We start from the raw sequence: 27,679 nt of genomic DNA, 5'->3' as shown, positions 1-27,679 counted from the left end.
GAACCAGAATAGTATTTTCTGCTCAGTAGTCACAGAAGTAAGAGCGACATTCAGTATTAGTTTTAACATTTCTACGGTCAGAAAACAGGAATAAATATGGAAAAGCTCTTAACCTCTATTTTTCCCTCCTTTCCTTCCTGGCACTAGAGAATCGATGAGGCATTTCACATGAGTGCTCTACCAATGAGCCATCATTTTCTCAGCCCTCCTTTTACTTAATATTTGGAGACAGTTTTTCTCAGTTATCCAGGCTAGCCTTAACAGCCTGCTGATTAGCTAGGATTTGCCTGTGCTACAAGACTCAGTTTGTTAAACAAACAAACAAACCAACCAACCAACCAACCAACCAACCAACCTTAACTTACTGAAAGAACAGAAAAACTCCTTATGACATCTCCAGAAAGCATCCTGGAAAAGTGGTTAACCTAGGCAGCAGCAATCTCTGGTCTTTCCAAAGGAAATAATCCGTCTGTCCCTGCTCTTTAAAAGCCTGATCTTCAAAAATAAATTAATAAACAAAAATACAACCCTCACAAAAGAAAAATTTAAATATAAGGATCTAGAAACTGAACTGCTCTGCTTTAGAGTCTAAACAGTAACAAATACACAAATTTGATTACCTCAAATTTGATTATGAATGCCTAAATGACATTCATTTATTGAGTTAACATCATTTTAGAAAATTATTAATGTTCTGTTCATGAATGTATTATGTACGTTAATGACAAAGCTGAAGAGGTGGCAGAGTGCTTAAGAACATTTGCTGCTTTTACAGAGGAGCAGGGCATGGCTATGGCTTCCTTAGTTGGTTCACACTAACTTATCTCCAGCTCCAAGGGATCTGATCCCCTCTTCTGGCTTCCATAGGTATCCTAATACAGACATACACATATCTTTTAAACACACAATTTATAAATTGTATGTATGTGTGTGTATATATATACATATATATACACACATACACACACCCATGGAATACATGCTGAGTGACTTAAGGATGAAGTATAAACAATATCATGATTTCAAACGATTCAGCAAAGAAAAATCTGGATATATCTCTATTTACAAACATCTAATTATAAACAAATCTCCCCCCCACTCCCGCCTCCAATAAAGGAACAGGCTAGGGAGCTGGCTCATTTGGTAAAGTGCTGAGAACTGAGATCAAGTTCCCAGAGCCCAACTAAAAAGCTAGGATGGTGGTACTCACTCACTGACTTGTAACCCCAGAGAGCTTGAGGGACAGAAACAGGGAGACAGACCCCTGAAACAGCTAAATCAATTGTTTCTAATTCACTGACTCTGTCCCAAAATAAAAAATAAATGTGGACAGCAACTAAGGAAGTACACTCAATATTAAACTGACAGTCATACATATGCATATCTATGTCCACACCCACAAAAATACAAAATACACACATACACAAATTAAGATCTTTAAAAATGAAAAGAACAGAAGAAACAAGACATATCCTTTGTTCATTCTTTCAATTTTTCTGTAGACTGAAACTTTCAAAATAAAAAATTGGGTTAAAAAACATCAAGTTAGTCAGGCATAGAGAAATGAGGTAAGGCAGGTATTAGAGCCAAAAAGAAAATAAACGAGCTCAGGGATTTTGAGATAAACTTGAGGTTCCTTCGGACTCAACAGTTATCTATATGACATTTATTAAAACTTTTGAAAAGTATTTTTCAATGTTTCTTAGACCTGATTACCTTCTAATGACCAAATTCTGAGTAATTACCTATTCACTGAAGTAAGTTCTAGGGCCTCACATACATGTGTGTGTATGTGAATATGTGTTTACCTAAGAAGTAAAACTATTAAAAATTTTATAGTCAGTGAATTTAAAGAATTATGATCAAGTGTAAAACCCAAAATACAAATTAGACTCACGTTGCATTACTGAATCCAACATATTCATTACCAGCCATCTTATTCAAAAATTGCATCACCTACAAACCAAATCAGAAGTTTATTAACCAAAATTAAATACTGGGAGAACATTAAGCATAAACATAGTCTGGTGTTAATACTTACGTAGTCAAACTTCTCAGCATTATTTACTCCTTGCTGAAAAGAAATGAAAGGCAAGCATTTTAATACAGACACGACAGATGTTGAGAACGAAGCTAATACATACATACTTCAAACCACTACCATTGTAATCAATGCACTGCACAGTACTTTTACATCTAGGAAATCCTTCTTAAGTAACTTTACATTTAAACTTTTATACATGTCAATATCCATATGTTGAAAACAATAAAAATTACAAAGGGACTATATATTTTAAAAATACATTTACTAAATCCCAGAATACAAGTTATGCTGGAAACCCCTTATCTTTGAAACAGCACATGATTTGTTTCAAAAACTTAAAAGTTCACCCTTAAAACATAATTAAGAATATATAATGCATGATTTTCAATTAAGAACAATGAATGTTTAAAAAAATCAAACTCTTTAGCCATTATTGAGTTAGAAAACTGAGTTGTTACAAGCTGACCTCTTCCACTTCTAATATATGCAAATGCTGGCTATATTACACTAACATGGAGAAAGCTCTATCCTCAGTAACTCTCAATTATAACAATACTTAAGTTAAAAAATTATCTTTTATTATATTTAACATTATGCCAATTCAGATTGTGGAAGATGTATTGTTTCATTACTTCTAGTTCTGACATGTCATCTACTGCAAATGTTATTAGAAAAACGCCTGTGTAGTGGAGATCAGTTCAAATAGCCAAATGGTTTCATTTTACCTCGACGAAGTTTACAAAGCAGTAAGCTGTAGATCTGAAATCAAACGTATTAATTGGTGATATGCACCCAATAGAAACAATACATCTCTAATTTCTAAAACAGGATTCAAATAAAATAATTTGACAACCATTTTAAAAAGCAGTTTGTTAAGAACCTATGCTCAAAAGTATTGTAATTTAGAGTGTTGTTAGAGGGAGTTTGTTCCAGTGTCATCTACTGAATAAAGCCAGGTCCTCCCTATGAGAAGGTCAAGTCATGACTGATATATATTTAAAACTCTACAAATGAAGTTATTTAAGAAAGTACAGTCAATCACAGGAATATAACCAGAACAAGAAGGAACACCAAAGTATGTTACCAAAATCAGACATTAACAAAACTTAAACAGTGTAAGAGTAACTTAATGACAAATAGATTGTAACCCCTATATATTTTTCTAAAGCATCCCGACATCTTAAGAACTTTCTTATACCAGAATTTAAAATGTAGACATGTAACTCCAAAGCTGTTCAATGAAAAATAATTAAAAGAAGAAATTACCAACTTCATTGAACTGTTGCAGTTGTCAAAATATTCCATAGATCCTAATGCTGTAAAATATGTAACAACATTTAAGCCACAAAAACCTTTTCAACCTCAGAAAAAGCACAAAAAAAAAAAAAAAAAAGCACAACTTTTGGAAAAGGATGTCAGCATTTATAATGTGCTGTCACATGGATAGATCACTGATTACACAACTTATCAATATGAAACAAACAAGTTACATTGAACTTTCATTTTATGACCTAAGCGGAACCCTGTAAAATTAATAGAAGTTTCCTTTGTTGAGCTATCAAATTTAATATTAAAAAAATTTAAAACGAGAACCATTTTAACTCTAAACTTGCTCACATACTTGGTCTATTTTATGGCTTACAAATTAAATTTTGCCTTTAAATTGTTTTAAAAAAATATTTATTATTTACTGCATTCAATCTCTATTTCTAAATGATGATTTTAATAAGCACCTGAAATGCCCTAAGAAGATTTATACAAGTAGGGAAATAAAAAGCTGGGTGATCATGTGGGCTAAAGAGTAACTCTTTCCCATTTAGATGTAATAGCATTTGATTAGTTTTTGTTTTTATTATCTACCCTGAAAATATTGTTTAACCGAAATCTTTCATATTAGTTGTCCCCATATATCTTGAAAAGGTTTCATGTAACAGATCGGATAGATGAAACATAACTTTAATATTTTAATTTTCAAGTGTTACAGTAAAAGCTTTTGTTCAAAGCTCTCAGGAGAAAAACAAATATATACATAAAAACAGAGTAAATGTGCACTGACAAACTGAAGATAAACTGAAAAAAATCAATTTGCTATGTCATAGTAAGTTGAAAGGGGTGAAGGAAAAGACATTATTACATAACTGCAGCAGGGACTAGGTAAACAAGGCTGGTTATTCTATTTCATTAATGATTGAATTTATCAAGGTAAAATGTTTGAAAAAAAAGATGACTTGTTAATCATCTTACATGCTAATTTGTAATATTACTTTTTAGAGCATTTTCTTTGGTCTTCAAAAGCATAACCAATTTTAATTCATATGCAAATTTATACTATCTACTGCCAGAACAGAGAAAGAATTCTCACCTATAGTTTATATAGACATTACGAAATCTTGCTCATAGCTAATGTGCAGACTAACCAGAACAAGGTTTGTTAGAGCAATACGAGCTAAACCTTCACATACCTGAATCTTATCACATAGCAAGCAAGAAGCAAGTACTTAAACTGAACTTTTTAAAGCCTCATTTCAATTATCTGAACTAAATGGGCAATAACCTACAATACTGTTATTGGTAATACAGCTTAGAACCAGGTATTGATTGATTGATTCACAGACTCAAAACCACTACATAAGATGGCCTTTCTTCTGAAAACTGGGAACTACCTAAACCCCAAAGCAAATTATTTTAAGAAGGGCATATAGAAAATATATATGGAAAGTAATATTCTTCAACTACCAATGCTTCTGCCCTTAATCACTCATGGACCAGAATATGTCTACTCCAGGTAGGACAAGCATTGTTACATGTTATGTTATTTTAATTCTAGAAAAGCTCACAGAAATTTATAGTAAATATAATTGGAAGAGCTTTTAAGAAACAAAACTGGACAAAATATATTTTAAAATTCTAATGTATTCACTAAATGATTTCTAAAAGCAAACCATGGTCTGTTTGAAAAGAATAAAAGAGAATAGAAAACCATATAAATTTAACTTCTATAAACATGCCTATTGAACTACAGAATTTACATCTCTTGAAGCAAAGTGTAAGTGGGAATTTTTTAACAAGGGTGATAAAGTTTTACTCTGCCTATTAAAACAATTAATATAAGTGCCAGGGAGATGGCCCAGGGTACAAAGCTTGCAGCATTAGAAAAAATAAATTGAAAGCATTATAAAAAAATAAACTGAAAGAATGTCAAAATACTTTTATATCTGATCTTATAACACATTCATGAATGAATTCACACATGTAACAAATATACTTGGCAACACTAAAAATGTCTCATTAAACAGCCAATGTTAGTCAATTATGAAACATACTATTGGCATAAAGAGTGAGCGTGCTAATTAAATATTAGAGATCACAGAAGAAAAAGGCAAAGGTGATAGAAAATGATTTTATAGAATAGTTTTGGTTTGATCTTGCTACAGAAAATCTTCTGTAACTAAGCATTACTAAACTCCAAATGAGTATAAATAACAAGTGAGAGTGTTCTAGATCTGGGTTTGAGGGCCATTGGAGACAAGGCCCTGTTAGCTCTGACTGTCCCAGAACTAATGATATATACACAGCTGCTGCAGAGCGCTGGGATAAGGACATGCGCCAACCGTGCCCTGCTAAGAGCTAGTATTTTTATAAATTATTTCTAAAGATAAAGGAACAGAACAATTAAGTTAGTTGGAAAAAAATCTACCTTTCGATTAAAAAACAAACAAACAAACAAAAAACCCTCAAATGTGTCTCAAGTAAATACAGCACTAAATTCCTGTGCTAATTGTACCAAGCCTAGGGCATCATGCACTACTACTATTAAAAGTGACAGACCATCTCAGAATGCAGGCTTTACTAAGATACCTGCCAGATTACAGCTAATAGGACAAATGGAGACTAGCATATAGATCAATTAAACTTGCCTTGAGTTTATGGAGTAACAATTTAAAATGTTTAATTTTTAATTTAAAAAATATCACTCCTTCTTTAAACAGAAAATACACCCACATACAAAACCAAACTTTTTAAAGTAATAAAACTCAGAAACAACTACTAGAAGAGACATAAATATAAAAAGTCATATAGTTTACTATATTTCTAAAATTTAAAAAAATCAGTAGTGACAAGTATTTTGTAATGTTGCCCTCCATTTCCCAGCCCAAGGCATCAGACTTTAACTTTTAAGCTAAAATTAGGTTAAGTTTTTATCACTGAAAACCAAAAACATGTGAAATATGCTTTTTTACCTAAACATAACTATTCCTCTTATTTTTATTCTTTTCTTTAAACCAAACAATCACACATTATCATCATGAAATCAAACAGACTGAAACAAAACTATTCCCTTAAAGTTAGTAGCTACCAGAGGAAAAAGCGAATAATAATAGTAACCCTTATGTCTTTTTAATTATGTGCATTTTAAGTGTAAAATTACATTTGTTTTTAAAAAGGTATTTACCTATATAGCTTTGTTTAAAATTTTAAATATTGGAGTTTTCCTATAAGCTTAGTGGTTAAGAATTAATGCAACAGGTTCCTTCTGTCCAAATCCTCCTTTTTCCACAATCTGCTAATCCTTTTGAACACTTGCTCTGCCTCTTCCCCCATTTCCTGAGGATCACCACCAATCCTACAAGGAAAAAATATCAATACTACAAAATTATGAAATAAAGAGTCTTACTAAAGACTCTACTTTTTTTGGAGGCGTGTAACATGAGATTTGTTGCAATGGTACCATAACAAAGCCCCAAACTGGAAAGACAAAAACAACAAAAAAAAATCAACATCAAAACATCTTAAAAAGATCTTAAAAGCATGATTACCTCTAGCAGCCATAGGAATGTGCATGCTTTAGGCACTCAACTTTAAGTTCCTCGGAGCCTGTTTGTGTCCAGATAGCAGGCACCAACTAGTGTCTAAGTAGTGACTACATATACCCATTTAAAAAAATAGATGCATCCTTTAGGCAAATAAATCACTATCTGTGAATAAGCTAAAATAACACAGTATTTCTGCCTTTATAACGGCTAAAGTCAAAGATATCATTAATTGAAATGGCAATCACTTGTTTTATATAGCACAGTAAATTCTAATAAATGATAGAACTCAGATTGAGCTCAAAACCAGATTCTACTGATGATAAAACCCATCCAGTGTCCATTCCCAATAAGGAAGACAACTGGGCTCTTTGGTTATGATTTTATTACCTCAACTTCAAATCACTACAAGTTATCAACATATTATCATACAGAGACTGTATATAGATATTTAATAAATCTAAATTTTTTTCTTTAAAAAAGGCTAAGGAACGTCTTCTTTTTGAGGGCAGTTTTACAGCTCTATCATGCTCTATCTTTTAATATTTGCATTGTGTTCAATTAAAAAAAATATGAAGAATAGTCTGAAAGTAGAGACTCAAAGATAATGAGCTTAAATATGAATTAGCAACTTTCCTGGTAATTTAAAATCTTACAAATTTAAAGCATCAAATTTTCAAATACAAGATGACTTTTCTGTACTATTAGACACTGAACCGCATCTATGTTGTCTGTTTCTTTACTGTTTCTAATTACGCTAATGTGGATCAATATGGTTCATGTCACATGACTGGCCATGATAAATGAAAGTAAATGAGATGGTATAGTATGACAAGACATGCAATTCCCATGCATATCAGGGTACTTGACTGAGCCCATGAATCATTAACAAAAGGGTTTTAACTGCATGCAGTTAAGGAGGTGTTTGGTAAATCATTTACATATGCCCGCCCTCTAAAGAGAAACCTACTGGTGTGCAGTGTTAATCTTCTCCAAAGTGACCACCCTCTTTGTGACAGGATCTTACTTCCTGTAGCATGGTCTCACTCTCTTCAAGCCTCCCAGTCTACGCTAAGTCACTATATAGCTGAGGAACCTTGAAGTTCTGACAGACCCACCACTGTGGCAGTTTTTAAGTTGGAATCCATGAATCATCTTTCAGAAGATTAGGGAACCCATTAAAATATATGTAAAATCATGGCATCTGGGCATTTTGTGAAGATCCAAAAATGGTTTAGAGCCATTCTAGTGGTTTTTTTAAAGCTAAGCATCGGCAGAGATTGTAGGTTAACTTTCCGCAGTTCTTACTTATTACTTGCTCAAATCTGAATTATTAATGAGATTTCTCATTATAACATTTACTGAACTCAATAATAAAGGCCCATTGATCTATGTATATTTCATACTTAAGACACCTAAAGGCAGAGCTCTGCTGTGTATATAACTGCATTACTATTTTCAACAATAATTTTCACCTCAGTGTAACTAGATATCAAAAACCAGCTACATTAAAAGATATCTGGCTATATCTGGCTACTTTATTAGAGTTAAAAAAATTAAGTGGGCCAACGCTTGTAAGTCATAGACATATATCTTAAGATAGTAATTTTCTGCTTTAAAACTTGCTGACAGTTAACATAGGTCTTCTAGAATAGCAATTAAATGAATTTTTGTAACTGGACTCTAAGCCTGTAATTTACCCTCCAACATTCTGTATGTATTCAGAGTACCCCATCTAGAGTACTGCATGTTCAAATCCATGAGTTATGTTTGGTTCTAATCTGAAATGGACAGGCACAAGTTTACTGGGGAACATATAAGTGCCCCAAACATAAGATATATTTTAGTAAGTAACACAACTAGAAATTTAAAATAAAATAGAAAAAAAATGGGAAACATCTGAAATTGTGTGAAAGTCTAGCACACAACAGAACCATTTTGAAATACTGATTTCAAAACTTTAGCTTCCAATTATTAAAGTGATACAAACACTAACATAAATACGTCAACATACAATGCAAACATCAAAACTTAAGTAATAATTGGAAGAAGGCTTACTTTTTTTTACTTATGGCATGATATAAGTAAAACAAATGAAACAAATTTAAATGAGAACTGTGATCCCAGCTTATGAGGATAAAACAATTTATTATTTTTAATATAAAAATGTTGTTCTAAACTTAAATTAGAGCATTGCTCCCATTTATTAATAAAAATATCATATAGTAAAATGCTTCTGTTATCATTTATTCTTTCTAGAAGCAAAAAAAAAAAAAAATTAAAACATTAAAAAGAAATACCTTAACTCCTACTGATCTATAAAGTTCTTAAATCTGTGCCAAAGCTTTATATCCAGAAGTCAACTAACAGTTGGGATTCATGTTTTTCCCAACTAATGATTGGGAATCATGTTTTTCATTTTGTCCTTGAAATGACATTTGGGGGAGGGGAGATAAATAAAATTCCTAACCTGATATAACAAGACTATTTTCTCAATTCCAAGAGAAAACTTATCATCATAGTCCCACATAAAAAAATACAACATGTTTATTACTTATTTACTAAAAAATTAGGTTAAAAAGAAATGTCAACATTTTACCTTTATTAGTGAAGTCACAACAATTGCTCCAGCATTTACCATAGGATTATGTGGTTTATCTGTAAAACATAATAGTGACAGCATTGTTTCAAATACTTTGATCCACTTCCTTGGATGCATACATACTTTTCTGTAGGGAGAATTGTTTGCAGTAAGGCACATATCAAACCAGTTGTTCACACCCAGAATTATGCTGATAATCACACAGTAAAACAAGAATTCACAGAACATTCTGCAAAAAGTAATGTTAAAAGCCTTTCAAGTACTGTAATCCTGCCATTTCACTCAATCTTTCTTTATGTGTGTAAATAGACACCGGATCTCTATCTCATAGTTATAATGACTGAATGTATCTCAAAGTTACTATTATTAAATCTCAAATATGCATACAAATAGCTAATACTTACTAAGTACTTGGATAATATTACCATATTAAAAATAATCTTTGAAAAAGCCCATCTGGTATAATCCCAATTTTACCTTTTAAAAATATTCTATACTTAATGCAAATGTATGCATGTATATACATGTGCATTTATATAGACACCGAAGAACAAAATATAAATATTAGTGATATACCTAAAATGGTAAGATTTCAGGAGATCTAAATTGTATTCTCTACACTTTCAACACTTCTTGACAGTAAAGGATACATATTTTTGTCAATTTTAAAAAGAATTATTTTCATTTTGTGTCTTTGCCTACATGTATATATCTGCACCACATGTACACCTGGTATCTAAAGAGGCCAGAAGAAGCTGTCAGATCCCCAGGAACTGGAGTCAGACAGTTGTGAGCTGCCATGCTCCTGTTCGAGACCAAACCTGGGTCCTCTGCAAGAGCAGCATGTACCCTTAAAAATGTTTAAGTAACTTAAACTTTTATGTTCACCCATAATCCTACTTTCTTTTAATTCTTTAATAGAATTTTAAAAGCTTAACTTATTACATTACCATTCATTGCATAGCAAATTGTGAACAAAAAACTCTTGGGTACAGGAAAAATATCAATTTAAAAACATTACTTCTAGCAAGGTATGGTGGTGCATTTTCTAATCCCAGCACTCCATGAGCTCCTGCCTCAAAACAAACTTCTATTTGTCAGAGTGACTTATTTCCTCATGGATAAGCTTACCAAACCCGACAATCCTAGTACACACATTGCCTGTACATTATAGTCTCCTTGAATCTAGGGTTACATTCCACTAGACAAGCCTCTAGATCAAACTGTGAGCTTTGAAAAAGCAGTCATTAAACAGAGAGATTCACCATGGGACCCAGCCAGTCCTTTCAGCTATATAACCATGAGAATAAATCTAATGTCCCTTCAGCTGAAAGGTAGATAAACTGGTCTTATTATCATGATGGAGTATTATTAAAGGGGATAAAACTACAACATGCATGAACCTTAAACATACTAAGCTAAAGAAAATTAGTCATAAAAGAACAAATATTAAGTGATTCCATTTATCTGAAGTTTCTCAAATAAATCTGTGGAGAAGAATAGAGTGCTAGACTTCAACGCCAAAAAACTAACAAACAACAACAAAAAACAGGGAATAATCATACATGAATATATAATTTGTTCTGCAGCTGGTCAAAGTATTCCAAATTTACTGAATGATGATTTCAAAGCCCTAGGAATAAAGTAAAAGCTACTGAATTCTATATGTTTGTTTTGAAACAGTGTAACTCAAGCTGTTCTCAAGCTCATGACTCTTGTGTACAACTAAGAGAAGACAGCACACATGTGTGCACATCTCCAGCTTCAAACTGTACACTCTGAATAAATAAACTGCTATTTATGAGTCGTATCATTAAAGATAGAAATTTTTCCGCTTCTTTCCTTCATCATCTGAAAAAATTTTAATTAACGAAGTAATGGCTTTCATTTCGGTGTCTTCATGCACATATACTATACTCTGCTCACATGCAGCCTTCTCTCTTGCTGTCCCCCACCCCCATTAGTCCTTTTACTAATGTTTTTAAGTATGTGGTTTTAGATATTTTTCATTTAAAAGAGAATTAATTGTGTATTTTATACTCCATTTCCTTCAATGGAGAGATAACAATTCAAAAATTATCCTTTAAAACTGCACATGTTGGATCCAGAAATCCTTCTGAGCAAATGTCTGCAAAGGAAATGTTGACTTTACCCTGGAGGCCATTCTTCTGTGTTCATTCTGTCACTTGTTCATCAGAGCTAAGACATTAGATCGACATGCATATGTCTACCAGTGGATCAAAGAATCAAGAACTATAGTATATAATAAAGGAATATTATTCAGCCTTAAAAAATCCATCTGTAATGGGATCTAATGCCCTCTTCTGGTGTGTCTGAAGATTGCAACAGTGTACTCATGTATAAAATAAATCTTGAAAAAAAAAGAAAACAAAACAACAACAACAAAAAAGAAAATGATAGTTGCTACCATGGCTGTAGGGGTAGGAGAAAAATGGGGAAATACTGACCAAAGAACAAAATTAAAATTGGATGAGAACAAGACCAAGTTACCTACTAGATTATAATAATAAGCTTCAAAATTGCTAAAGAAACAATTTGTGTTCATGCTACAAATAAAGTCTGTGAAGCAATTCATGACAATTTGATTCATCCTTCTATGGTGCAAAGAACACGTTGTATTCCATCAATGCTTATAATTGTTAATTAAAGTAAGAAAAACTACATTCTAAGTTATTTACTATAAAGACTAGTTCTAAATATTAAAGGTCTATTGTTAAAATCTAAACACTAATATAATAAGATTCTACTTTCCCTAAATAATGCTGAACAAGAGAAATATGCTTTCCCTAAACATATATAAAATGATAATACTTGCTTTCTCTGAAGAATGCTATGTTGTGTGTGTTTGTATACCAAGGTGAAATCAAAAAAGCAAAATACTTCCAAATATTATCAACCTGAAAGAAAAGTCCCAAGCAAAGGAAAATCAGAGTTCAGAACTCAATAATGAAATTATTCTACATATGTACTTATGCAAAACCTTGTTAATCTATTATTTCAGATTTCTTTTGTTTGGTCTTGTACAGTTTCAGGTTTAAATTCTTGCAGCTAGAAGGCAACCAATGTGTGTATATCCATACACACTCAAGTATTTGATAAGTATCAAGCAAATGCTTCCTAAATTGCATCCAAGACTTTTTCAAAGAAAACAAATTATTTCACAGCACGTAATCTACTGATTCCTCTACAACTGTGGTTCAGTGTCAAATATCTAAAGTAGAAACTGGTGAAGAAGAACAGCAACATTACTGCAATGCAAAAGCACTCCAATCAACACTTAGGAACATGAACCTGTTTCTTTCCTGAAGTATGGTAAAAATGAAGGCACCAACAGAAATAACAACTGTAGTACCATTTACAATATTAACAGGTGAAATGTTTGCAATTTATGGACAGGTTCTTCATTTTAACAAATATCTATTTGAACTTTGCAATAAAGATGAGCATTCTTTCCTATCTTTTTACCTTCAACTTTTACTTTTCTACTTTCTACTTACTATACATAGCTCAATTTTACAGTGTTCACATTTTCCCCATCACTGAAACTCCATTCTTTCCCATTAACTAAGCTCTATCATCTTACAGAAACTAACTTTTCTGTCAAATCCTGTATGCAAATAACATATTTTGGCTTTGCTAATTAAAGATTAACAATATGCAAACCCTGAATTGTCTTCTAAATACCGTATCAGAGGTAATATGATTATGAAAAGCTTAACTCTGTCTTCTACTATCCTGTATCAGATGTACATTGTAAATCTTTCAGTATTAGCTAAATAAATTACTCCAAGAACCAAATTCCTTGCAGCTTCGAGCTGATTATGCAACAAGGCTATATAAATATTAGTTGGCTAACCTAATCCCTATAGACTAGAAAAGCATGGGCCAGCATGATGGCTTAGCAGGGTAAGTGCTTGCTCTGCAAGCCTGAGGCCCTGTGTCTGATCACTGGAACCTATGTAAAGTATGAGAGACCTGACTCCACAAAATTGTCCTCTGACCCTTGTATGTATACTGCAGCATGCATATACCCATAACACCACAACTCATCACACATGTACATACCATAAAAATAAATCAAATTAAACCTTCTGTACTGGCTAGTTTTGTGTGTCAACTTGACACAGGCTGGAGTTATCACAGAGAAAGGAGCTTCAGTTGGGGAAATGCCTCCACGAAATCCAGCTGTAAGGCATTTTCTCAATTAGTGATCAAGGGGGGAGGTTCCCTTGTGGGTGGTGCCATCTCTGGGCTGGTAGTCTTGGTTCTATAAGAGAGCAGGCTGAGCAAGTCAGGGGAAGCAAGCCAGTAAAGAACATCCCTCCATGGCCTCTGCATCAGCTCTTGCTTCCTGACCTGCTTGAGTTCCAGTCCTGACTTCCTTTGGTGATGAACAGCAGTATGGAAGTGTAAGCTGAATAAACCCTTTCTTCCCCAACTTATTTCCTGGTCATGATGTTTGTGCAGGAATAGAAACCCTGACTAAGACACCTTCCCTAAGAGATGCCAATAATGAGCTCTTATTTATAGGTAAATGGAGAGTGTCTTTCATGCAGCTAAGGTTACCCTCAAATTTGTTCCGCAGTCAAGGATGGTTTTGAACTCCTGGCCTTCCTCATCCCATCTCCTAATTTGCTGGGATTACAAATGTGCACTGTGCCCAGCTATGGGGTATATTCCTTGCCCTTATCTCTCTACTCCTCTTGCTAATGGTGCAAGATAACAACCTAAAATAACCATTTTAAAAAGATGATTAAACTATCTCTAAAGATGATGAATTAATCCCCTATAGCAAAATTTTAAAAGTAGGAAAAGTTTTCTTCAAAAGCAGACTTCAAATTACTGAGAACAGAAAAATGAGGGATTTCTTTTTCTAGCCCATTTGTAGGTACTCCTTACCATCTTCATTCAAAAAGAGTTTGTTGAATCTTAATCCACTTGGCTCCTTCCCAACATAGCGATGCACATACTCAGTTCCCAGGTCATTAACAGCAATTGCATATTTCAGGGGTTTTACACAGGACTGAAGACAAAAAGGAACTTTGGTATCTCCAATAGAATGCCTATTAAAGTAGATTTAAAAATCAATTAGTATCAAGTAGAAACTGTTACTGGCATGACTTGACTTGTTCTTTTGTATATTTATTTATTTATTTTTAATTTAAATTACTTTATTGTATTTCCTATGATAACAAAGATTTATTTGATAAGATCATATTTGTGATTCTTTTCTTTTTTCTTTTTCCTCATTTCCCCTCTGAAACTGCCCCCCCCCCCTTCACTAACCCACCCACTCTTGCTTCCCGGTCCTGACATTCCCCTACACTGGGGCATTGAGCCTTCACAAGACCAAGGGCCTCTCCTCTCACTGATGACTGATTAGGCCATCCTCTGCTACATATGCGGCTAAAACCTTAAGTCCCTCCTTGTGTACTCTTTGGTTGATGGTTTAGTCCCTGAGAGCTCTGGGGTTACTGGTTGGTTCATATTGTTGTTTCTCCTATGGGGTTGCTAACCCCTTCAGCTCTTTGGGTACTTTGGTATTATTAATTCTAATTTATAAATATTTTCCCATAATTCAACCATAAATGTTTACTTCAGCATTAGAGGTATGACTTGCTAGATGATGCTGTAGACCCTGGAACCTACATGCTAGAGAGAGAATAGACTCCTACAGGTTATCCTTTGATCTCAACAAGCACACATGTAAACATAAAGATTATGTTTAAGAGGGACACTGCAAAAAAAAAAGATGGCAAAAGCTTAAAGTACTCAACAGAGTAACAGTTTTATTAGATGTTAAATGATTTTTCTTACTTCTACTTCAGAGTAAACTAGCCCTTTTAAGAATTACTCCTTAAAAATTAACATGTTTAACTATAATAAAAAACCATGCTTTTTATTATAACTTAAGAATAATTCATTAGATAATTAAAATCACAAACAGATAAAAAAGTTTTAAATTATACCTTCAAAAGAGAAGTCTAAAATTCTAAGTTTACCTGACTTGTAGTCTTAGTAAGTTTTAGGGTACTGCCAGACACAGTGGAACATGCCCGTGATCAAACAGATAGAGGCATGAAGATATAGTCTGAGGATAGCCTGGGGTACAAAGTAAGTTTTAGGCAAGCCCAGCTAAAGAAACTGGCTCAAAATTGGAAGAAAAAAAAAAAGGAATTAAATTATATCATTAATATAAATTCATCGAGCTATATATACCATGTACCAGTTGTACACATTTTTATGTTAAGCCATATTTTCATTTTAAAAAGTAACTTAAAGGAAGGATTATATTTTTAAACTATTTTTTTTCCAGTGGAAAAAACAGAAATGGCATAATTCTTCTGATATCCAAACTAGAGCTTGACAATAAACCCTTAATGTCTTAGTTTCAGCTAAATTAAAATATACTTGGCATTAACTCGTGTAGACATTTTTGCATATGTGCCGCTGCATGTGTGTGCACACCTGTGAGGAGGTCAACAACAATTTTTCTTCCTCCGTTCTCCAGTTTATGTTGTCCAGGCAGGGTACCTGCTGAACACGGAGCTTGTCTATTCCCCAGTTTTGTTAGCCAGCTTTCAGAGAGAGAACCTCTGCCTTCCTCCCAACTGCCAGAATTATAGGAAGCCACTATATTTGTCTAAGATTCTGTGCCAGAGATTCCAAGTCCAGGCTCCACATTTGTAAACCAAGCACTTTATCCACTAAGCCATCTTTCCCTAAGCCCAAAAGTACCATTCTTGAAAATAACATTTTCACAGTTTAGCACTTTTCCAAAGGCATTTCTTAATTTAGATTAAAAAAAAAATTTTCAAATCATCTCTTTATAGTTTTCCCTCATTATAAAACTTTTTGATAATTATGTAAGAATCCTCATTTGTCAGCAGCTTACTTAAAATACAACCACTTCTCAAATATGGTTTTCATGCATTTATAAAAGACTGTTTGCCAACTGACTTTTACTTTGAGAATCTTTGATGGATAACGTGATAGATTATACTACATAAGTTCAAGGCCAGCCTCAGTTGCACAGTGAGTTCAAGGGCCAGACTAGGTTTTAAAAAGTCTCAAAATAAAAATTATCTTCCTTTCTACCTCATTTAACAAAATTCAAGACTTAAAGCTGCTCTTCATAGACTATAAAATAAACTTACCTTTGCCCATCTACAGTACAGACAGATACACCCCACAAATCAGGACTGAATTTGGCCAGCTGAGGAATATAATCAGCAACCTATCCAAAATATTAAAAGTCGTTAAGAGATACAATATAGGTAGTGCGTTTGCTCTCCCCAGTCACTAGAGTTTTAGTGTACTCAGGAGCTGATTCAGCCTGTCTTAATGAAGCTTGTAAAAACTAAGAACACTGATCTATGAACTTCAATATTTGTATGACATTAGGTGACTTTTCTACCATTCTGATTTCTAATGCAAACTTACTTCTTAAAAACACAGAGAATTAAAAACAAGAACTTAAGAAAAATAAATGCTTGCAACTCGCCTTATAAACTGAGGTTATATAAAATAGTTTCTACACTACTGGGAGTACCTGGTTGAGAATATGAATGAAGGCAGTGCCTAAAGCTGCTGCTGCTGTTGGGGTGGGTGAGAGTGCTACAGGTTCTTCTGTAGCCCAGGCTGAGAGGCTGGTCTCAAACTTGCTTACATAGTGGAGGCTCCTGATCCTCCTTTCCGTCAATCCTACATGATGCTGGGGTTACAGGTAGGCACAACCATGCTTGGCTTTCCCTATATAATTTTTAAAAACTAGAAATACTTAACTTAATACTAATGGGTATCATATCTGCAAAAATGTCAAATAAAGACATTTTTACTAATTTGAAAATATGAAGCCACTTCAGTCATTTCCAAATTTAAAAACAAAAAATTTAGCTACGAATGGTGGCACATGCCTTTAACCCTAGCCCTGAAGAGGCAAAGGTAGAGCTCTGTTGAGTATTAGGCCATTCTGGTCTACAAAGCAAGTTCCAGGACAGCCAGGGCTGTTACAGAGAAACTCTACTTCAAATATCCAACCCCCACCCCCACCTCCAAAACTTTAAACTTGGTTTCATTCTAGGCAAAATAACAGAGGATTAAATACTATAATGACTTAAAAGCACTACATCTAGCGGCTTGCTTCACTGAGTTTCTTAATTTGGAAACAAAACGTCCAGGTTTATTTTCTTTCTGTGAAATGTTTATATTAGGAAAATATATGTATTCAAGCCTTACCTTCCCTCCAGACTGCTTTTTAGCACTTTCATATAACTCATCGATGTGTGAGGTAAAAGACATAAAATCAGGAATGACAAACTTTCTTCTAAATGCTTGTGTCAACAAAACAATGTTGCTTTGAACACACCTGTGGAATGTGATGGAAAAACAGTATGTACCTTTCGGTTATGGGCATCTACTTAACAGGAGAATATTAATCAGTATTGTTAAGCCATATAACTATACAAGTCAAACTTAAAACATATTCTTCCCATATTTTCTTTCCTTCTAGCTTATCCTGAACAGATCAGAAATAAACAAAACTGCCTAAAATTTTGTCAGATTCTAAAATGGTTATGAACCCTTTGAGGTTTAAGTACTAGAAAAAGTTTTGCATCCTACTAGAATTAATAAATACTCAACATGAGATCTGGTTAACAAAACCCAGCCTTTAAAACACCACAAATGAGATTATGTGTATTTTTCAATTTTAAGTAACCTCTAACATATCCTTCTTAGCTCCTGTATAACTGGTTAGTATTTCACAAAAATTTAAATAACAATATTTTAATGTGTTTTTCCTGAATAACACTTTGAAAGCTTTGTAATAAGATAAGAACAATTTGGTTTGGTCAAAGTCATCAATTTTGTTTTCTGAGCTAAAAAACTGTCTTGAGACTTTTGAGTACCAGTAATTTAGTCACAGAGTATTTAACTTACAAAAGACAAATTATTACACGTTAATGTCAATCTGCAACACCAAATACAGTAATATTTTAAGGCAAGCCCCATAATAAGATTTAAAAAGAAATGTTGAAGTCAGACCATTGCTATGAGAAGTTACTTATGTAACTATATTCCTCACAGATAAATGATGACACTATATTAGCATGTTTTGAGGAAAAAGAATAACAATGGGCACTATTAATGATCTTACTTAACCTTAAAAAAATACCAATACTTTCTGAAGAATTTCTTCACTTCAGTCAAGCAAATGAAATTAAGAGGCTGGGTAATGCACTAATAAAACTATCATTGATTAAATATTTAATTCTTAAATATCTCAAACAACTTCTAAAATTCAATTTTCAAAAATCAAAGTTGCAAGGAAAATATAACTAGCATACTTTTCTCAAATAAGAAAGCTTAAAGTAATTCCTAAAATGTACTACTTATTTTAAAATCAAATATATTTCATTTTTAAGAAGTTACAAATAAAACATGAGAAATATCAAGCAAATTTAAATTACCAACTCCCCCAAACTCCAACACACATTAATATTTTAAATGTTTAAAACTATTCAGGAGGCTGGAGAGATGCCTCAGTGGTTAAGAGCACTGACTGCTCTTCCAGAGGACTTTGGTTCAATTCCCAGCACCCACACAATGGCTCACAGCTGTCTGGTACACCAATTCCAGGAGATATGATGCCCTCTACTGGCCTCTACAGGCATTGCATGCATATGGTGCTCAGACATAATGCAGGCAAAACAGCATACACATAAATCACAAAATAAAATAAGCAAAACTAATCAGGACTTTTAAAGAGGATTTATAGTCAACAGAACAGTACACAGAACTTTGGGTATAGTGTTTGTTTGTTCTAACATATTAGTAAAAACCATGTGGAAATAGCCTTAAATGGTTAAGTTACCATGATAAAGACAATTTCAGCCTTCAGAAGAATCCAACTACACATAATGACGGATGTTCAAATAGTAAAGATTTTTGTGGAAATTATTTTAATATAGATGTCATCAATGTACTAGAAAATAGAAGTTATTTAAAATTAATTCTGAGGAAAAATACTTTTCCCTTTCCACAAGTAAATGTTTCTGTGCTTTGTTCACCATAATTTTCTTGACAAAGGTCTTACAAATACAATGTATATTAATGTATTAGAAAATCTTTCTCACATAATTTTTCATTAGTAATATTTAAGGTTTTAGAAAACCAAATAATTACAAATGCAAACCATTTGCTGCCTCTAAATAAACAATTCTTAATATGGTCACACAGAAAAACAGTTCTTATATTTCTATAGTTTAACAATGAATGAACAAGTGAATAAAGAATTTGCTGTTAGCACAAATATTTTCTTCCTCTTATAACTTTAATGAATAGTAATATAAAAATATTGACTATATAGATAGGCACAGGGAGTTCTCCAACTTTCAAATGATATAATTCATTTATCCATGCTTTAAATACATACGATACTACTGGTTTCTCAAACTGAATTATCTATCTTTATAATAACTTCTCTAAAAAAAAAAAAAAAAAAAAAAAAAAAAAAAAAAAAAAAAGGAATTCCATGTTTTAAAATGCCATTCCAGCAGCATGGGATGATATTGTTTATTTTTGGCAACCTCAATGAGGTAACTTCTTATACTTGAAATCAGAAGGAATCTCTCTGGAGTCATCACCTGTCAAAATGACCTGGAAAAGGTCCTAGTAAGAGGTTCTGAGTTACCTCATTCTAGAAATGAAAAGGAATCACCCTTTGTCTATGACCTGCTACAAAGACTACTGTGTTTCCATGTTAAGTCAGAGACTGCCTACATTATAATCATAGTTTTTTAAAACTCAAGCTTGTGTCAAAGTTATGGTAATTACCATAGATTAATTCAATTACAGTTTTATGATAATGGTTCCTTGAGTTCATAATTGAGAGAGAATATTTAAATTGCTTTTAATTTCATAATGGAACAATGTTCATAAAGCACATTTTAGAACAGGTTTAAATGTGGAAATTAGTGATTCCCTTAAAAATTATAAAGCTAGTTCTCTATACATATTATTTACAACCCAACCTACCATCAATTAACTATACTCACAGACAAACTAAAATAACTTCCCAGAAGGCACCATAATCAAGAAAGAGTATGTTGGACAAATAGTTCCTAAGACAAATCTTTACTACAAAGCAAGAATAATCTAGAGATGAATTTATTCCCTTCATAAAATAAACAGATCAACAGACTTAAATTCCTAATACCAATTGCAAAGTAAGCTTAACAGCTATACTTTAAAATTGGCTGCATGAAGAGAACCAAGAGCATGGTTCAAAATTAGCAGATATCTCACAAGCAGGACAAAAACTTCAGAGAACCTTATTTAAATACTCATCCCTGCTAGGGACTCCAGGATATTCCCAGGAGAGATCTAGAACAAATCATTCAATACACCAAAGAAAAGGTAATTAAACACACACACACACACACACACACACACACACACACATACACACTTAAAATTAAATATAGAAATTTCTTAGATGCACCTCAACTGAAGCCTGTGGTTCAGGAAAAACAAAACCTACTGCCTTATAGTCATTCATAATTTTATGGTGCTTTCTATGAACTAATAAATTAAAACATTATTTGACTCTTTAGGGTCAATTACAAACATGTTGACTAAAGCTTAAAGTAAACTGATACAAACACAGTAATGAAGATATTCAAATTCGGCAATGTCAAAATGTTCTCAGCCAACCAAATCTCAAAGTTGTCTAAAGTTCTCACTATTTACAAAAAAAAAAAAGAAAGGAAGGAAGGAAGGAAGAAAGAAAGAGAGACAGACAGAAAAAGAAAAGAAAAGAGACCCCAAAACATTCATTAAAACACTAGAAAAGGAGAATCAGGTGATGCAACTATGTAAATACAAGGACTGCAGAACTGTCTGAAGTCCTCTCATAATCAGCATGTAAACACACCGGATGGAAATAAAGCATAGACTGAACTGAAAAAGTCAGCAAATCATGAAGACAGAATAGAGCAGCCAAACAATATAATCTCTAGGCACAAAACAACATTTATGGCTAACTTTCATTACAACTAATTTAAACCCAGGACATAATAGAATCTTAATATATACCATCACTGGTCTTCAAAGAAATAATATTTACAAATCTCTTTCTCAGTTACACTATAACACTGGTCTTTAAAAGATAAAATTGTGTTTTGAAAGCAAAATCACCATACAGCATAGCAAATCACCATTAAAGGTTTGGCAGAAATTTTTACTTTTTAAAAAGATCTTTGTCTAGCATGACACCATCTGACGTTGTCTGAAGCGTTAATCTTAACATATCCATACACTCTTTCAACCTGGGATCAGATGTTCGCAATCCTGTAGATTTGAGTGCCTGTTTTTAAAAAAATAAGAGTTTGTAAATATATAGCGCAGATATTGTATATGCTTATTCCAACTATAAGTTTTATTCCTGAATATAAAAGTTTCTACCCAATACTTGGTCATGTATGTAGTATTTGTATCACTATTATCCACTTTCTGGACAAGTTTCTCATTGTTTCCTTTTCTTTCATTACCTTGGAGTGAGCATAATAAAAATTTGAAAACAAGAGAAACACTGTCAGTCACTACAAGCCAGTGAACTTTAAGACTATAGTTCAGTAATACTATAGAATGGACTTAGTATTACTTCCTTGAAAGTTGAGAGAAAAATATAAAAACTTACTGTAATAAACTTGTGAACAGGTATCTTTTCTTGTCCTTCTGCAATTGTATAGAACAGCAAATCTTCCAAGCTAGGTAACAGACCCTGTTTTATTTTACTAAAGGAGGAGAAAAAATAGTACAAAATTAATCCTTGTGTGAATATTCCTATCAAGCCCACTATTAAATGACCACTGTACCAGATGCATAATTCATAAACATTGCTTCACCAAAATCAGATCAGTACCATTAGAAACCACACTGGAAAAGTTAAAAAATATTAAGTAGTTTTCAATGTCAGGTCGTTTTTATTTTCATACATATATGTAATTTTACATCTAGGATCTACTTAGAAAAATATAGTATGTCTCCTTCTCAAGTCTGGCTTATTTCACTTAACAACATGATCTCCAGTTACATGCACTTTCCTTTAAATGCCTGTAAATGATTTCACTGTATTTTACAGCTCAATAAAATTCCACATATATACACACAACATTCTTTTTATCTATCTACCTAATGGACACATATATATACTTCCTAGTTATTGTGACTATTAAAGCAATAGAATGTGTGTGCATGCCAGGAATGGTGGATTTCTGAGTTCGAGGCCAGCCTGGTCTACAAAGTGAGTTCCAGGACAGCCAGGGCTACACAGAGAAACCCTGTCTTGAAAAACAAAAACAAANAAAAAAAAAAAAAAAAAAAAAAAAAAAAAAAAAAAAAAAAAAGAGAGAGAGAGAAAATGTGTGTGCAAGTATATCTATGGTTCGTTGACCTGGAGCCCTAAACAGAGGAATGACAGTTCTTGCTAGTTTCAGTCTTGAGGAGTTGCCATACTGATTTCCATAGAGCATACACAAGTTTCCATTCCCACCATCAATGAGAAGTTCCTTTCCCCCACATTCCTAGTTGTGTATGTGGTTTCTTTTTTTGATGATAGCTATTCTAACGGAGAATGAATCACAGCAGTATTTGGATTTTGTATTTCTCTATTAGTTAAAAATGGTAAACGTTTTTACAAGTACTTATTAGTATTCTATATTTCTTGTGAGATTGTCTATTCAGTCACTGTCATTTGCTGATTAGATAGTTAGGATTTTAGTATATAAGTCCTGCGATTCTTCGTATAGCTTAGGTATTAGTATGCTACCTGATGCCTAGTTGGTAAGGTTTCTCTTTCTATTATGTAGGCTATCTCTTGACTCTGCTATTTTCCTTTTGTTCTGCAAAAACATATTTTCACCCAACTGCATTTTCAATTCTTCAGAAAGCACTTGGCCATGCTCATGCTTGTTCTCCACGAGCAGTTTCCAAGTTTTAGGTTTTAAGTCTTTGATCACTTTGAATTAAAGTTTGTGCAGAGTAAGAGATATCATGATTCTATACATAGAATACAGTTTCCCAGTTTCATTTTTAAAGGTCAAAGTTGTCAGGTTTTGAATTTTTGATTTCCAACAGACAGCTAATGCTTTCCCTATCTGCTAGAGTTAGTAGCTTTCCTACCAAGCATATTTCATTTCAGTTTAATAACTCATTACTAATTAGAGTTTGGGAGATGTTCAGGTAGGAGTCAACACGATGTATCTCTATAAAATATTCAAATACTGATCCTAATGGTAAAATCTGGTATATACATATACAAGTTCTTGAACCCTGACTATTAATACTAACTATATATTCTATAGGCTACTTAATAAAACTTCCTATAATTCAGAGAAAGGAGGATATAGTGTCTACCTCAGAAAGCTGTCCTAAAGACAGCTAACTCTATACACCCAACACTTTAGAACACTCCTGATAGAATGTAAGTAAGCAGTGCTCCATGTACAGTAAGTGTAGTTGTTCTTTTCTTCTCCTCTGTATGCAAGTGCCTGGAAAGGCCAGAAGAGAGCATCAGATGTCAGAGATCTGGAGTTACACAAGTTGTGAGCTTCTTAACTTAGGTGCTGTGAACAAACTCTCTTAACCACTGGGTCATTTCTCCAGATCTCTTTTAGCTGTTACTTCTTAAGCAATGTGTGCTTGTATAAAGAAAAACAAAACAAACAAACAAAAAAATTCACAGATCACAGAGTATTGGAAGAAAAATTTACCAGAAACACTTAATAACTAATATAACAAAAAAATGTTAAGATTAACCAAACTTCTAAACAGTCTTTAAGTAAACAAATTATCACACACCAATTTAATGTCTTTGGGGGAAGAGATCTCAGAAACTACAAACATACTCCACTATTCCAATTGTCAATCACTGACATAAATATTATAATGACAAGAATCACGGGTCTCAGTAAGGCATAAGTAACAAATGCGACTCCAGTCCTGGGAGGTTCACACAGGAGCATCACCCCAAGTTCAAAGCCAGCCTGAGTTACAATTGAGACCCTGTTTCAAAATGGAAAAGAATCACAGGTCTAAGGCAAACGAATCACCCTGCCTGCCTATCACAACTCATAGAAATATACAGAGGACACATACGTGTCTCTGTGTGTGTGTATTTATTTATTTCAGAAAAGCAAAAAATGAAGAATTCTCATTCTTAAATATCATCTATTCTGGACTAGTCAGAATAGCAACTTCTTTCACGGGTGAATTATGTATATTATTCTTGTTTAAAAAACAACAAATGGATCATGTCTGTTGATAATTGTTTCTGTACTATTGAAAAGACCTTTTTTGATGTCTAAATACATACACACATACACACCTGTTATAAAAGGCAGTAAAATAGCTAATTCATAAGCATGTACATTTATACATAAAACAAAATTTCTCCTAAAAGAAATATTAATATTGCATTAATATCATTTATATGTTTTCAAAACACTGTTATACCAACCTTTAAGGTTTTTAGAAATTTTTTTTTTAATAAATACAAGTAGGCGTGGCACATGAGGGGTCTGAAACAACTTTCAGGAGTCAGTTCTCTCCCTTCATGTGGGTGCCAATGACTCTACTCAGGTGTCTGGGCTTTGGTGGCAGGTGCTTTTACCAGTTAAGCCATCACCTCACCTCACTGGCCCCAATTTAAAAAAACAAAAATACCAAACAGGAAAAAAAAAACAAAACACCCTAAAAGAACACTTAACAACACTAGTATGTTTTAAAAATTAACCTTTATAAAAATCTAATGACATATCCTGACATAACTTTGACCTTAGACAACTTTAAAAAAGAAACCTGCAATAATTAACTGAAAATTACTTACATACTCTGCTAAGTGTTTTATAAACATTCTAATTTAATCCATTCTAATTTAATGATCTGGTGACAGAAATATGCCATAATTTCTGGTACTAAAGAAATTTACTTGCTGACACTATCTTGTCTCCACAGATGGAGAAAGAAACTAAGCTCGAAGAGGTTAAGAGCCGTCCCAAGGCTGCACAACAGCAGAAATGAACGTCTATTTGCTGAATGTGAAATCTGCACCACTAGTCCTCTGACTTACTGCCTAGTTACTCTTCTTACAAGGCACAATCATGTTTTCTAGGTTTTATCCTGATCTAACAGCCTTAAACAAGAGTCCAATAATACTGATGACCCAATATTTAAAGAAAAATTGAACCAGCTGTCAAAATCAGTGAGTAATAACATACCAATTATTTACAGAAAGTGGTTTGTCAGATAAAACTTTAGATAATGATAGTTTATCACTTTAAAAACTGCAGAATAAGCTTTCTACACATTTATCACATTGGTAAATGGTATTTACTTTGCCTAAAAGCTATGTAAATAACATGAATTATACACTTCTTTCACTTATGGTACATAGTAAAAAAAATTTAAATGGCCCTTTATTACCATAGTTAGCAAAGTGAGTAAATATTTTCCTTGCTTAAAAGAATAGAAATTAATTTGTGTCCGTAAGAGGAAAAATTTAAGTCATGTCTAAGATACATGATCATAAAATTGTCAAGACTGGTATGGAAGCTCCTATCTGTAAACCCTGTTCTCAGGAGGCCAGAGGAATCAGGATTCTAAGTTCAAGGCCATTCAAGGCCACCCAAGGCTACAAGGGAAAGTCTCTGTCAAAAACCAAAAAGCAAAAGATCTACCCATATAAGTTATGATAGCTTGAACCAAACACAAATATTTTCCCTAAACTTTCAATAAAGCAGAAATCACACCAAAGTCTTTCTTACCTTGTTCTGTTCTCTTCTTCCCTAAAGACAGACCTCATGTTGTCATAAGCATGTATCTTGTTATTAGAATTCAAAAGCTAAAAGCTCTTTTTAGAAACTAAATGTTAGATGACTTTTTTTTTCCTGCCTTATCACAGCTATAGCTGTTAACACAAATCTAGATCACCTGGGAAGAGGGACCCCCAAAGATCATTTCATATTCTTCTGTTGTCATTTAGGACATTGTCTTAGTTTCTAGTGAAGGTAGGAGGTCCCAGCCCAGAAAGGCCTATACATTCTATGGATAGGACATGCATTTTCTCAGAAATGGACCTAAGTAATCCTGTAGGGTTTCTCTGTTGTTTCTGCAAAATCTCTGGCCTTAATCTACAAGATCAAATAAACCCCTTTTATTTTCTCCCCAATTTAGTTTTGGCTATGGTACTGTGCGGGCTAGTTATATGTCAACTTGACATAAGCTATAGTCATCTGGGAAGCAGAAACCTCAATTGAGAAAATGTCCCCAGCAGATTGGCTGGGGGCAAGCCTATGATAGAATTTCTTGATTAATGATTGATGTGGGAGGGCCTAGACCACCTTAGGTAGTACTACCCCTAGGCATGTGGTCTTGGAAGCTCTCAGAAAGCAGGCTGAGCAAGCCATGAGGAGCAGTCCAGTAAGCATCACTCCTCCATGGCCCCTGATCAATTCCTGCCCTAACTTCCCATGATGATGAATTGTGATATGGAAGCATAGGCAAAATAAACCCTTTCCTCTCATGTTGCTCTTCATCATGGCATTTTATCACAACAGAAACCTAACCAAAGAAATATGTTTATCACAGTAACAGAAACCAAACGAAGAATTGTTAAAACAATCTTTTACAAAGCAAGGGAATTATTTATTATGTTAAACAAAGGCCAGTGTCTCACTGCAACCACTTTGGCACCAACACAGCTGACTTATTCAGAACTAAATTATAGGGATTAGTTAATAAAAATCAGACTTCAGGTATACATAAGGGAAAACCAAATTGCTCTAAAAATATAACGAGCAGTCCTTTTCAGGCTAGAACTCTTGTCAAAGTATTTAAATAGAGGTAACAAAAAACCTTTACAAAAAGTAATAGAAGTGGGGTAAAAACAGAGACTGGAGAGATGAACTTCTAAACTCTCCCAAACCTAAACCTAAAAAAGGTTCATAGCACGCGTGCTGCTAGGTAACTTATTCTTCTGGGGTATTTTATGAAATACACAGAGTAAGGCAGAATTAAATGATCTGTGATCTCATTTCTCATTCTAACTGTTAATGAGTTGATAAAATAATGTCATAAATTCTAATAAAACTATAATTTTACTCAGTATTTACATATCCTTATTTTACAAGTACATTCTTA

The 27,679-nt window shown here is 33.4% G+C and overlaps 1 protein-coding gene across 3 annotated transcripts in view; it reads right to left on the bottom strand.

Moving 5' to 3' along the window:
• Gls (glutaminase) overlaps positions 1-27,679 on the bottom strand; it is a 69,828-nt gene that overhangs the window by 34,204 nt on the left and 7,945 nt on the right. For all 3 annotated transcript variants that reach the window (XM_021159995.1, XM_021160005.2, XM_029475950.1), the window contains exons 2-9: positions 22,179-22,275; positions 21,724-21,845; positions 17,717-17,846; positions 16,636-16,715; positions 14,378-14,541; positions 9,455-9,513; positions 2,042-2,074; positions 1,898-1,956 (exon numbers count right to left, since the gene is read on the bottom strand). In XM_021159995.1, the coding sequence (XP_021015654.1) occupies positions 1,898-1,956; positions 2,042-2,074; positions 9,455-9,513; positions 14,378-14,541; positions 16,636-16,715; positions 17,717-17,846; positions 21,724-21,845; positions 22,179-22,275 (744 nt within the window). The remainder of the gene's footprint in view (positions 1-1,897; positions 1,957-2,041; positions 2,075-9,454; positions 9,514-14,377; positions 14,542-16,635; positions 16,716-17,716; positions 17,847-21,723; positions 21,846-22,178; positions 22,276-27,679) is intronic.

Source organism: Mus caroli, chromosome 1 (genome assembly GCF_900094665.2).
Source record: "Mus caroli chromosome 1, CAROLI_EIJ_v1.1, whole genome shotgun sequence".
NCBI lineage: Eukaryota > Metazoa > Chordata > Mammalia > Rodentia > Muridae > Mus > Mus caroli.
The sequence above is the reverse complement of the archived record's forward strand: the minus strand, read 5'-3'. Positions and strand labels throughout refer to the sequence as shown.